Source organism: Callithrix jacchus, chromosome 8, assembly GCF_049354715.1.
Source record: "Callithrix jacchus isolate 240 chromosome 8, calJac240_pri, whole genome shotgun sequence".
NCBI lineage: Eukaryota > Metazoa > Chordata > Mammalia > Primates > Cebidae > Callithrix > Callithrix jacchus.
In genome coordinates, this window is record NC_133509.1 from 40,098,052 (window position 1) to 40,112,650 (window position 14,599).

The 14,599-nt window shown below is 38.3% G+C and overlaps 1 protein-coding gene across 6 annotated transcripts in view; it reads right to left on the reverse strand.

The window, feature by feature from the left end:
- The window catches only part of MYO5A (myosin VA), a 228,577-nt gene that overhangs the window by 102,641 nt on the left and 111,337 nt on the right, over window positions 1-14,599 (reverse strand). For all 6 annotated transcript variants that reach the window (XM_035259680.3, XM_054239661.2, XM_035259676.3 and 3 more), the window contains 3 exons: window positions 7,753-7,909; window positions 1,650-1,793; window positions 155-236 (listed from right to left, as the gene is read on the reverse strand). In XM_035259680.3, coding sequence (XP_035115571.2) covers window positions 155-236; window positions 1,650-1,793; window positions 7,753-7,909 — 383 coding nt within the window. The remainder of the gene's footprint in view (window positions 1-154; window positions 237-1,649; window positions 1,794-7,752; window positions 7,910-14,599) is intronic.

Here is a 14,599-nt window from a genome sequence, read left to right on the forward strand (position 1 = left end):
TCTCCACTCCCATGGGTTATTTTGAAGGTAAATGCTGACTTTTTATCATTTTATCCATAAGTATTGCCATATGAGATAAGCTCCTTTATAATAAGTAAATTTAGGAACTTGAAAATTAACAGAAAACAATGCCAATTTAATGCCATATTCATACCTAATCGCAGCATTTTAAATTCAGGTAACTTTGCTGAGGCACAAAGCTGATAGAAGATATGATAGTTTCTCTCCTCTTCTGCCTTTGAAATAAGAAGAGTTTTTAATTACAGCTTTTAATCTAGAACTCAGAAAATTCTATCATAAAATAAGATTTTAATATTTAATTATCAGTTGGTTAAATTATACTCTCCAGTATTTCCAATTACTTATTTATGATTATTAAACCTTATGATTTATAGTCTATATGCATATGTTTGAGTATGTGTTGGTCAAATTCAGCATTATATATTGAATTTTTTGAAAATTCTTTTTGAACTAGTGAACAGCTTGATATATGTCCACAAACATAAGATAATCAGTGCTTCTGGGGGAAACTAAAACCATTTTTTTTAATACTCAATACTATTTTCTAATGGTACCTCTTCATGGTCTTGCAAATGCTTTGAAAACAGAATAATCCCATTATTGTTATTTTAGAGTGGACCATCTACTGTGGTTGTCAGAAACCCTCAAATGTACATGTTCTATGTCATTTTAGTTTACATAATTTAAATCAATAACTTTTATAAAACAGAAAATAAATCACATATAAATTCTAAGATAATTTTTCAGTATTTCCTAAGAATCTTTTCCACATATATATCTAAAAAACCCAGGTGCAATAATATTATTCATACAAAACTAAATCCTAATAGTCTACCATTATATGCTTGAATTTTACAGTATACTCAGTTGGCTAATGAATCTTATTAGTAAGGCCAAGGTCAGAGTTGATGCCCAACGGGGGCTGACGTCAGGAAAAGAAAACCTATCACAGGGACAGAAACCACTGAACAAATTACCAATATACCAATGGCCACAGCATGATTAAATAAGAGATCCTGTAGTTCCACACACAGAAACTAGAAAAGCCTGTTAGAGATGTAAATATATAGTATTTCCCACTTTCCAATCAAAAAGGACCAATAGCATATGTGTGAATATAAACCCTACACAGACGCATCAACTGTGTTTTTTGATAGTAGTTCACAATTGTGTTATGAAGAGTTTTTTTAACCCTCACTATTCTATCTAAACAATAATATATTCTAAGAAAGGAGAAGGAAGGAAGGAAAGAGGATAATTATTTTTCTTCAACTGAGTTCAAATTGTAACTTCTTGAAGGCATGGAACAACGCCTTTCCTATCATTTAGAAATATGAGAGACAAGACTAATCTAACAGCACTTGTTCTCAACTAAGCTTTTCCACAAGCATCTGCAGGAAAAAGTCAAAACCTAAAAGTGACCAATCCCAAAGACTATTAGCATTTGAGTGGTTCTCCCCTGCCCCTAACAAGCACCATTTTACATGCTTCAGTCCAAGTGCAGTTGGAGGTAATATTGTCATAATATACACAAGAGTATCTAGAAATAAAATGCTTACCAGCAAGCATGGACTCTACAATTATACAGCAACATAACACAAGTACATATCTGTATATGGTCGGCTTACCTGGAACACCACTCTGGATTTCTCTAAAAGATAAGTTCTCATATTGGCACCAATGATTCGATATCTCTTATCAAAACCAATCTCAATATACTTCCCAAAACGGCTGCTATTATCATTCCTGGTTGTTTTAGCATTTCCAATTGACTAAAAAGCAAGGGAGACAATAAGATTTCAGAACTGTAATTCATAACTTGACATTTACAGAGTCTGCTCAGGGAGAGAAAGGATAGAGTAGAACACAGGTCCTTAAAACTGACTCTTTTAAGAACAGAAACACTTTTGCCCTTGCAAGCACATGTGTATGCTTTGCTCACTGCACAATCACACAGATAGTTCTTATTTGCCTTGTTATTCTCACAAAAAATGATTTTCAGAAACAGCAGACTTGAGTACAGAGGTTAGAACATTTTCATAAACCATTTGGGTTATCTGAACATATCAATTCATGCCAGCAATGAAAGAGAACAGGCGGAGCGCAGTGACTCACACCTGTAATCCTAGTACTTTGGGAGGCCAAGATGGGTGGATCATGAGGTCAGGAGTTGGAGACCAGTGTGGCCAACATAGTGAAACTCCATCTGTATTAAAAAATAGAAAAAATTAGCTGAGTGTGTTGGTGTATGCCTGTAATCCCAGCTACTCCAGAGGCTGCGGCAGGAGAATCACTGAGGCAGGAGAATCGTGGGAACCTGGGAGGTGGAGGTTGTAGTGAGCTGATATTGTGCCACTGCACTCCAGCCTGGGTGACAGTGAAAAACTCTGTCTCAGAAAAAGGGAAAGAGAACAAATGGGAATGGGAGCTGCCAAGGCATGGGCTTTGTTAGGTAAGCATTGGGTTTTTATTTTTTTCCAGAAAACTTCACCTGCTTTACATAAATTAGATGGTTAAGACCAATTACTATTTCCTGGAAATGCTGCTCTGGTGTCCAAGGTCTCTTTACCCTGATGTATCTATCATCTTATCCTGTGGCAACAAAGGTCCAGTTGGGCTATTTATTAGCAGAGTATTAGTATTACACACTCAATTTAAAGGCCATTTTCAAAACCAGAAAAGGTAAAATTTGGCTTTGGATTTTGATAGTTATATCTAGCTTACAAAATCTCTGCTCCAGAATGCAGAGAATATAACTTGCTGCTAAATGTTTTATATAACCTTAAAAATTTTAATGACATATGTCTTTCTGATTTAGGTAACTTGCTCCCGTAAGTTTTTTTTAAGGCAAAGCAAATAAACAAAAAGGTGTAGTTAGAAAGCCAGTGTTTACATAATGCATATATTAAATGTTTAATAAGCAAATTTCATAAAAGATTTGTATCTTTCACTTGTGTAAAGCCTGTGATAGAATAAGTATATCAAAACCACAGCAGAAAGATGTGAAAATATAATGTAGTTTTAAGAGTGATACAAATGTAAGTGATGAAAACAGTAGTAACATAGCCATATAACTCAACACATTAGATTCTTTGACCAATCAAAGAAAATATATTTTCACTTTCTGAAATAGACTGTATATATCATCCTATTTTGTTTTGGCAGTGAGGATACTCCTATATTTTAGATTAATATTTTAAATGCTTTTCTAGAAAAATAAGAATATCTTCCTGGCAAAATTACAGAAGGATCTAATGTAGACTGAGATAATTTATCTATTCATTTACTCAGATGTCATCCCTCTTGATATTACAAACACCACAGCAAAAAGTCTTTATATAGTCCCACTATTTTATTTAGAAAAGAAGATTAATTATAAATGCAGACTTTTCTCTCAATGTGACATATTCTTCCAAAGAGCAGATGAAAGGTAACATGTAGTAGAAGTAGCAGCACCTACTCAATAAGCACTTGGTAAGTATTAGTTACTGTCCTAAGCACTTTCCTGCCAGTAATTAGGCAAGTGAAGGAAGGGTGGGCCACAGCTTCTCCTCCTTTCTCAACTCTTACCCCACTTTCCATATGTGATCTCTCCCTATCTACTCAGACTGGGCATGAGAGTGGCCCATCTGCCGAAACTCCACCATACTGTGAGAAGAGACAGGGATTGGCTAGAGTTGAAGCAGTTCCTTTTGTGTTCAAGTAAAATGTATTTAAATATAGACAAACAATGGTAGAAGGAACAAATGAAATAGAAGTCAGAAAACCTGATTATTAGACCAGGCCCCATTATCAACTTGCCATTATTTAATCTCTTTGAGGAGCATTAGTATTCTCAAGTATAAATTGATTAGGATAGATGAGCTGTAGGTTCTTTTAAAAAAATAAAATTATTTGATTCTAAGTCCTGAAACCTGATACGGAAAGAAGTTTCTATATATAAACAGTACCTTTTGTCCACTCCCTCAATTGTTTTCTCTGCCATATAAGCACTGTATTCACAAGAGACTCCCTAATACTATTTTTACTTTAATCAGCAAGAAGTCACTAGAGGAAAAAGGAAATTGTGTGATCTTGATTTTACTATTTTAATGTAATGATGCATGAGTCACTCTTCTTTACTAAATGGAGATGAAAATCTTCAATTATGGTTAATGAAGATAAAAAAGAACAATTGGCTGGGCATAATGGCTCATGCCTGTAATCCCAGCACTTTGGGAGACCGAGACAGGTAGGTCACCTGAGATCAAGAGTTTGAGACCAGCCTGACCAACATGGTGAAACCTCATCTCTACTAAAAATATTACAGTAGCTGGACTTGGTGGCACACGCCTGTAATTCCAGCTACTTGGGAGGCTGAAGCAGGAGAATCACTTGAACCTGGGAGGTGGAGGTTGCAGTGAGCTGAGATCATCCTATTGAGCTCCAGCCTGGGCAACAAAAGCAACACTGTCTCAAATCAAAAAGAAAAGAGAAATTAAGATCCAACCTGGGCACAGTGGCTCTCACCTGTAATCCCAGCACTTTGGGAGGCTGAGGCAGGAGGATTGCCTGAGCCCAGGAGTTCATTTGAGATCAGCCTGGGAGCCAGAGCGAGATCCTGTCTCTTTAAAAAAAAAAAGTTTCAGTGTGCTTATTCCCATCTTATGGTGAAAATTTCCAGGAAAAAATGAAAACATCATGAAATAGAGTGAATAGAATTATTCCGTATATATCATTCACATTTTGCAAAAGAAGCCTATGTTGAGAATGAGGCACTTTCTTTTTAAAGAATAATGTGCATATTTCTTTAGCCACTAGATTGTAATGCTAACCATGCTCCTCATTATCCTATGAGGAGCTTCAGCAGATCACTGGAGACATGGATAACCCTTTCCTGACACCACAGCAAAGGGCTTTAATATAGGGACACAGTCTCGAAGCAGTTTAAACTTACAAATTTTTCAGGCTACAGACTCAATATTTTACCGATGTTTTCTTCCAGTAACTGTTAACCCTGTGTCACCATTCTTCAGCTCCATATTACATTTCCATCTTTCAAATTGAGATGCCCTTTTGCAGTAATTGAAAACTGGTTCTTCAACTCTTTAACAAATATTTCTTAATCCAAATTCTAATAAACAATTTTTAATTATTTAGACAGAAAAGGAAGGAGGTGAGCATAACTGATCCCTTTATATTTTATGTCCATCCCAGCAAGCAGGGCATATTCTTTATAACTGCATATTATAAGTATTATTTTTTACTGCGGTGGTTTGGATATAATGTGTCCCCACCAAAACTTATGTTGAAATTTGATCCCCAATATGGAGGTGCTAGGAGGTGGGGTCTAGTGGGAGGTGTTTTGGTCATGGGGGCAAATCTATACTGAAAGCCTGGGTGAAGTTCTCCTGTAGTGAGTTCTCCCTCTGGTGAGACTGAATTAGTTCTCTCAGAAATGGATTAGTTTCCACTGGAGTGCGTTCTTATGAAGTTGGGAGGCCCTCAGGTTTCCCCTATTCACATGTGTTGGCATGCCCTGTAACATTCTCTGCCATGTTATGATGCAGCATGCCAGCCTTCACCAGAAGCCTAGCAGATACCAGAGCCCACAGAATTATGAGCTAAATAAATCTCTTTTCTTTATAAATTACCCAGCCACAGGTATTCTGAGGCTATGGTTATAGCAACACTAGATGGACTAAGACAGTGGCTATTCCAAATTTTTAATATCATTCCTACTAATACAATTCAAATCTGTGTTGTAGAAAAACCAATGAAGTGGCTGGGCGCGGTGGCTCACATCTGTAATCCCAATACTTTGGGAGGCCAAGGTGGGCAGACCACAAGGTCAGGAGACCATCCTGGGCGACATGGTGAAACCCCATCTCTACTAAAAATACAAAAATGAGCTGGGTGTGGTGGCAGGTGCCTGTAATCCCAGCTACTTAGGAGGCTGAGGCAAGAGAATCACTAGAATCTGGGAGGCGGAGGTTGCGGTGAGCCAAGATTTGCCATTGCACTCCGGCCTGGGCAACAAGAGCAAGACACTAGCTCAAAAACAAAACAAACAAACAAAACAATGAGACTGGTTTTTTTGAAACAGTTCATAAAATAGTTCACTCAACTCTTGAAAAATTTTAGAAGGTTCATTCTAAACTTAAGTTATCCTCAAAGACAACTTCAAATGCTAGTAGTATATGGTCCAGGCCCAGAAGAAATGGGATTACCTAATGCCATCACATTCAAGACTTTGGGATACTCTAATGTTAGGGACTAGAATGGCTTGAACTGTTGTTAAATAAGAAGAATTTGTTGTCATGACCAAAACCAGTTGAAATAACAGAAAGAAAAGAAGCCCTGTTGTTTTCTGATCCCAAACCAAAAACTGGCTCCAAAGATTCTATTTCCCCAATATTAACACTAGTGACATCCAGCACTGTATCTGTAGCTTACATTTTAAAAAAAATCTTAACATTCGCTTAAAGTTTTCACTATTATCTTTCGGTGCAAACATCTGTTTCATCCTGTTCATCCTATTTCGGAAAGCATTCCCAGTATTTTTTTCCACAGCACATCCTGCCCAGGAAGCCTCTGAACGTCCCCATCATATCTTGTTTATTGATCCCAAAAAACAGAAGTCCTGCTGCTCTAGAGGGCAACCCTACAGATAAGAGGTCACAGCATTCTGTTCTGAAGTGTCACACGCAGCACTGCAAACCAAGCACATTTACCTCTAGATAGATTATTGCAAAAACCACGTGTACCACAGGTGCACCAGGCCGATTTTAACTCCATCTGTGTTTGGGTGACAAATAAGGCTTGACAAAGAAAAAAGACAGGGATAAAAAAATGCCGATTCGAATTTTTAACAAGGAAGGTTCGTTTCTGTATGTCCAAACTAATTTCTATTTAACAAAATTTATTTTTCTCCATTTAATAAGTCTTCATGTAAAACTATAACTTTTAAAAAATCATATTAAGACCAAGAATACTCTATTTACCAATCCTAAAATACTCAAATTCTCTCACAATTAGTTCCATTTTAACTGGCTTTGTATATGGTGTATTCGAGTTTTGAAAGCACATTCTTTCATAGTTCTTCCTCTCTCAAAACCTTACAGTTACTAAATGTCTTTTACGAACCTATAGCTGTGTTACGTGCTTGACAGAACAACAACAACAACAAAAGTTTACAAAGGTCATAGTTTAAGTTTATAGTTCAAATCTGGAAAAAAAATTAAAACTTTAGCTATATTAAAGTTTAAGCCAACTTAGGTTGGACTAAGTACAGAAAATGAAATATGGGCAAAGAATAATTAAACTCATTCATACCTGAGCATAACAAATCTTATGTTTTAGAAGGAGCATAAATAAGAACTCAGGACTTGGGGGAGATGAGTAACTTGTACTTTTGGCAAAAGGAAAGGAACAATAAGATATGAGTCAATTAATGAGGGGAAGGAAACTTAATTGCTGCCTGGTATTTAGAGACAACAATTTTTCTGGTAGGTTAAAAATTCAGGATTATGGACTAAAGCAGATTCCTCTATAGCTGGGCTTTACTAAAAATGTGTACCTTACCAATTTTTACTTTTCCTAGATTTTTTATTAACATGTAGAAAATTATTTTCTTAATGTTAGTGGATAGGAGACCACAGGCTTTCTGAGACATGCTGTATCCATGAATTTTTTGAACATGTTTCTTATCCAGAGAATACAGGAAGAAAGCTGAGGACTCTGCTGTCTTACCTCCATGATGGGGTTGGAGGCCAAGACCTTTTCTTCTACATTGGCCTCACTGGCAGAACCACTCACAGTTGCAAAGTATCGCATGGCATACTTAGCTGAAACTGTTTTTCCTGCCCCAGATTCTCCGCTTACAATGATAGACTGATTTCGTTCATCTCTGTAAAATAATAATTTAAAAAAAGTAACTGCCAGTGCTGCCCACTTAGGAATGTGATTAACATTATTTCTTCTCTGTTCTTTGTGATAAGGCAGAGTTTTTGCTGGTTCATACATTTAACAATAGGGAAAGGAATATAAGAATCATATTTCCTAAAAATAACATCTACTTATAAAATAAAAAGTAACAGGAAGAAGATATCAAGCATTAGAGAGCATCACAACTAAAGATGAATCTTCAATAGAGGGCCTCTGAATTCTTAGGTGTACACGTCTCAAACATATTACTTCATTCCAAAATAATTACTTCAATAACTTATAGTACAGTTGTCAACCACCTCAGGAGATACTCTTTGGAGCTACAGCAAAGAAATTTAAATTTATACTATTTAATTGAAGTTACAAAACCATTTAAAATATATTAAACTGTCTACCAGTTAACAATCGATAAAATGGTGTCTCCTACAAACTCCACCTCCTACTAAAGTATCCTCATCACCAGAGAAGAAATAATCCATTTGCTGGCTTGGTTTCATTCAAATACAAGTTAAATAAGTCATGATCTGTATCCTCACGTGGTTGACCGATGCTATGGTTTGAATGTCCTCTCCAAAATTCATGTTGAAATTTAACTGCCAACACGATGACATTGGGAGGTTGGGCCTTTAGAAGCTGATTAGGTCAAGAGACCCCTCCCCTCAGGAATGAATTAATGGCCTCATTATAGGAGTGAGCTAGTTATCAGGGGAGTGGACCCCCAATAAAAGGATGAGTTTAAGCTGATTTCCTCTCTGCCTCACAGGCTCATGTGCCCTTCCACTACTGAATGACCTTCACCAGATGCCAGCACTGTGCTCTTGGACTTTTCAGCCTCCGGAACAGTGAGTCAAATAAATTTCTGTTGTTTATAAATCACCCAGTCTGTGGTATTCTTTTATAGCACCAGAAACTGGACTAAGACACTTATCTAAAAGGAAAGCTAGGCCAGTAATTCAAGATTGTAATACATGTGATGGGGTAGTAAGAGGAAGAAGAAGTTATCAGGGAAGGTTCCCTAAGGATGACAGCTGAACAAGGTCTACAAAAATGAATATGAGAGAGCAAGCAAGGAATAGAGAACTTGGGAAGAATACATTCCAGGCAAAGGGAATAACATAAATGAAGGCTCTGAATCAGCAGAAGTTTGGAAAGAGCAGATCATTCCATTTGGCTGGAAAATTGAGTAATGACAGATTTATGACTTCTGGCTTGGCCAGTCCTTTCAAGGGCCTTCACAATAATCCTAAATAGGCTGGGTACTGGGTGCTTTGGAGTGGAGGTGAGCTTTTCTGACCTGTTTCCAGAGGCTCTAATGTAAACTAAAAGCCCTCACTTAAAAATACTGTTTCATTCATTCATTTAACAAACACATAATAAGCAGCCACAATGTGCTAACCACTTTATAGAAATAAAAGACTCTAGGGTTACAGTCAATTGAGAGAGACTAGAAAGAACACAGTTAAAATATAGCTGGAAGTAACTGCTATAAAAACTTCTATCTAAGATACCATGAAAGTAGAAAGGAAGGGAATGGAACCAGTAGGAGATGTGAGGTGGATATCAGGAAAGTTTCCCAGAGACAGAAATATCAGAATTGACTCAAGCTCATCAGGAGAAAACCAAGTTCTGTGACAATAAGGAAATGAGAGTTAAATTATGTAGAAGCACCTGAAACCCCAGGAAACAATTATTCAAGAATGAGCCAGAGAAAGGGTGGGGGGAGGGAAGGCAGAAGGATGTGTGTTAAACTTTAAATTGTCCTCTTTTTTTTTCTAAAGAGAAAAAGGGGAGAAAAAGAAAGAAAAGAATGAAAGAGAGAAAGAAAGAGGAAGAGAAACAGGGAGAGAGAACAGGAATCTTGCTCTATTGCCCAGGCTAGAATGCAGTCTAAAAATGGGTATTAAAAACCTCTTTTATGCCAATAAATGTGCTTAACAATGGAGACAGGAAGGAATAAGGAAGGAAAATAACAAACAAGCAGCCAACCAATATTTCATTTAAATCTGTGAAATGCTATGCAACTGCTGAGGAGTGATTTACTTCCAATTTTGTGGTCACTTTTAGAATAGGTGTGATGTGATACTGAGAAAAATGTATGTTTTGTGGATTTGGGGTGGAGAGTTCTGTAAATATTCATTAAATTTACTTATTCCAGGTCTGAGTTCAAGTCCTATATATCCTTGTTAATTTTCTGTCTCGTTGATCTAATATTGACAATGTAGTATTAACATCTTCCACTATTTTTGTGTGGGAGTCGAAGTCTCTTTGTAAGTCATTAAGAACTTGCCTTATGTATCTGGGTGCTCCTGTATTGGGTACGTATATATTTAGGATCATTAGCTCTTCTTGTTGCATTGATCCTTTTACCATTATGTAATGTCCTTCTTTGTCTCTTTTGGTCTTTGTTGCTTTAAAGTCTATTTTATCAGAGACAGGAATTGCAACTCCTGCTTTTTTTTTTTTTCTGCTCTCCATTTGGTTGGTGAATCTTCCTCCATACCTTTGTTTTGAGTACTTGTGTATCCTTGCACGTGAGATGGGTCTGGATGCAGCATACTGATAGGTTTTGGCTTTTTATCCAATTTGCCTGTCTGTGTCTTTTGATTGGGGCATTTAGCCCATTTAAATTTAGGATTGATATTGATATATATGAGTTTAATATTGCCATTTAATGCTAGCTGGCTGTTTCGCCCATTAGTTGATGTAAATTCTTCATTATGGTGATGCTCTTTACCTTTTGGTATGTTTTTGGAATGGCTGATACTGGTTGTTCCTTTCTATGTGTAATGCTTCTTTCAGAAGCTCTTGCAAAGCAGGCCTGGTGGTGATGAAATCTCTGAGTACTTGCTTGTTTGCAAAAAATTTTATTTTTCCTTCACTTATGAAGCTTAGTTTGGCTGGACATGAAATTCTGGATTGAAAGTTCTTTTCTTTAAGGATGTTGAATATTGGCCCCCACTCTCTTCTGACTTGTAGGGTTTCTGCTGAGAGATCTGCTGTGAGTCTGATAGGCGTCCCTTTGTGGGTAACCTGACCTTTCTCTCTGGCTGCCCTTAGTATTTTCTCCTTCATTTAAACCATGGTGAATCTAACAATTATGTGCCTTGGGGTCGCTCTTCTTGACGAACATCTTTGTGGTGTTCTCTGTATTACCTGGAGTTGAGTATTGTCCTGCCTTGCTAGGTTGGGAAAGTTTTTCTGGTTAATATCCTGAAGAATATTTTCCAGCTTGGATTCATTCTCTTCGTCACATTCAGGTACACCTATTAAATGTAGATTAGGTCTTTTCACATAGTCCCATATTTCTTGGAGATTTTGCTCATTCCTTTTTAGCCTTTTTTCTCTAAACTTGCCCTCTCGTTTTATTTCATTAGGTTGGTCTTCAACCTCTGATATCCTTTCTTCTGCTTGATCCATTCGACTCTTAAAACTTGTGCATACTTTGTGAAGTTCTCGTATTGTGTTTTTCAGCTCTATTAATTCACTTAAATTCCTCTCTGAATCGTCTATTCTCATTAGCATTATGTCAAACTTTTTTCAAGGTTCTTAGTTTCTTTGCATTGGGTTAGAACATGTTTTTTTAGTTCACAGAAGTTTCTTATTATCTACCTTCTGAAGCCTGATTCTGTCAATTCATCACATTCATTCTCCATCAGGCCTTGTTCCATTGCTGATGAGGAGCTGCATCCCCTGTAGGAGGAGAGACATTCTGATTTCGGGTGTTTTTAGCCTTTTTGCACTGGTTTCTTCCCATCTCTGTGGATTTACCCACCTGTTGTCTTTGTAATTGCTGACTTTCAGATTAGGTCTCTGAGTGGATGTCCAGCTTGTTGGTGATGAAGTTTTTTTCTATTTCTTAGTTTTCCTTCAGCAGACGCCCCTCCCCCACAGAGCTGGACCCTCCCAGATTCAGCTGTGCTTTGCTGTGAAACTCTCAGTCTTCAGCGCTTCCAGTTGCTGTTTTTTTGTGGGGGTGGGACCAGCCAAGCCTGATCACCTGGATCCCTATCTCAGAGCCTCTTCTTTTTTTTTGTTTAGTTGAATCGTCGACTCTCTCCCAGGTGTCCCAGTCGCCCACTGAAAAGGCACCAGAATCTGTGTAATTTCCCCTGCGGCAACCCACTGCCCTGGCTGAAACAGCGGTGTTGAGATTCATGGCGCTTCTCTGCCTGGGAATCTCCCGGTCTGGCTCCCCGCTTCAGTCCCCTTTTCAATCAGCTGAATGGGCGACTCTGCCTTCCTGGAGCTCCAAACGCCAACTAAAAGGGCACCCAGTCCCATATACTCCATTCTGAGAACTGCCACGCTGGGGCTCCGGCAAAACAGCTGCACCGGCCAAAAGAGTTGCGCTGGCAACCTGTGGGGCTCCTCCGCTGGGAATCTCCTGGTCCGTGGGCAACAAAAATTCGTCTGGAAGTGTGGCGTCCACTCACTCTCTGCGCTTTCACTGGGAGCTACAATCCTGAGCTGCTGCTAATCAGCCATCTCGGATCTCTCTCTCTCTCTATTGTCCTCTTATGGTCATCAGTGACTTCACGTCTATTTGGTCTGTCCCGTCTTTCCTTATATCTACTAAGTTTTCACTTTGTGTGAAATGCATTATCTTCTAGATTTTCTTTGTGAATTTTACCCTTTAAAATATATAATCTCTCTAGTTTATCATGGTCATACCAAACACTATTCATATCTTCCAAGATCATCAACTTGTCCTCTGTAAATAATAAGTTAGTGTAATAAAATGCTTTCTTTCAAAACTGTGTTTTTACTGTGGTGTCTAAAAGATGTGGCTTCATTGAGACTTTAATCTCTCATTAGAGAGGTGCTAAGTTTTTCTACATTATCACTCATCAAAATCAAGCTGCTCTGCTCTCCATGTCTCTCTGATTTCTACTTTTGGTCTCAAGAAGAAAATGCTTAAATCCTAAGGTTGACCCTACACAATGAGTTTATAATTATAATATTTAGTTTTATTTTTGAAGCATAAATATTTACTACAAAAAAGGTTGCTGGCACTGTTTAACGCTGTGCTTTAGAGAGGCAGACAGACTACTCAGGAAATAAGAAGTGTTCCCTAGAGATACCTGCTGAGGTCATTCAGTTCCTGGTGAGAAGCCAGTTACATGGCTATCAGATCCTCTAAAATCAACCTGAGTTTTCTGTTCCATCAGTACAGAGCCCATACATTATATAAAGATGCTATAACAGAAATGGCCAATTATATTTGTTTAAAATTTTACATACTCTGGTGCTCTAATATGTACTGTATTTTATTCCTACTGCAACCTTCTGGGGTAGATAGTATTTGGTAAGTCCAAACTAGTTGTTTAATGTTATGGTTTGAATGTATTCCCCAAAGTTCATATGTTGCAAACTTTATCCTCAATGCAACAGCATTGAGAGGTGAGACTTTAAAATGTGACTAGGCCAGGCAGGGTAGCTCACACCTGTTAATCCCGGCACTTTGCGAAGCTGAGGCGGGAGGATCATTTGAGCCTAGTAATTTGAGACCAGCCTGGGCAACATAGTGAGACCCCATCTCAACAACAAAAAAAAACAATTAGCCAGGCATCATTGAACGTGCCTGTAGTCCTAAATACTTGGGAGGCTGAGGTGGGAGGATCACTTAAGCCTGGGAGGTTGAGGCTCCAGTGAACCATGACTGTGCCACTACACCCTTGCCTCCTTGCCTGGGTGACACAGTGAGACCCTGTATTACCAAAAAAAAAAAAAAAGAAAAAAAAGGTGACTAGGTCATGAGGGTTCTGCCCTCATGGATGGATTAATGCGGTCACAATGGAAGTGGGTTAGTTATTTCAGTAGTGGCGGCCTGATGAAAGAATGAGCTTGGTCCCCTTCCTCTTTCTTAAATGCTACCCTTCCACCTTCCACCATAGGATGATGTAGCAAGAAGGCCCTCAACCAGATGTAGCCCATCAACCTTGCCCTTTCCTGCGTCCAGAATGATGAGCCAAATAAATTTCTATTCATTATAAATTACCCTGCTATTCTCCTATTCTGATATACCAGTACAAAACAGACTAAGATACTCATATAATGAAGAATTCTAAAGATGAATCATTTACTGTGAGTTGGGGTGGTCTGAAAGTAAAACTTGAGTGGTATAACGAAGGATAAATCTAAAATAAACAGATAAAAAAGCATGGAGCAAGATATTCTAGGCTGAATAAAAGATGCAGAAATAGAACTATGCTGGCCGGGCGCGGTGGCTCAAGCCTGTAATCCCAGCACTTTGGGAGGCCGAGGCGGGTGGATCACGAGGTCAAGAGATCGAGACCATCCTGGTCAACATGGTGAAACCCCGTCTCTACTAAAAATACAAAAAATTAGCTGGGCATGGTGGTGCATGCCTGTAATCCCAGCTACTCGGGAGGCTGAGGCAGGAGAATTGCCTGAACCCAGGAGGCGGAGGTTGCGGTGAGCCGAGATCGCGCCATTGCACTCCAGCCTGGGTAACAAGAGCGAAACTCCGTCTCAAAAAAAAAAAAAAAAAAAAAAAAATAGAACTATGCTATCTTAACATGAGGGTAGACCTGTTAGAATAGGGCCAGGTAGTTGAAAGTAAGAAAACTAAATGACAAAGAAGAAAGGCTTTAAACTCTCAAAGTTGGATTCAAATCTCAGCTCTCGGATA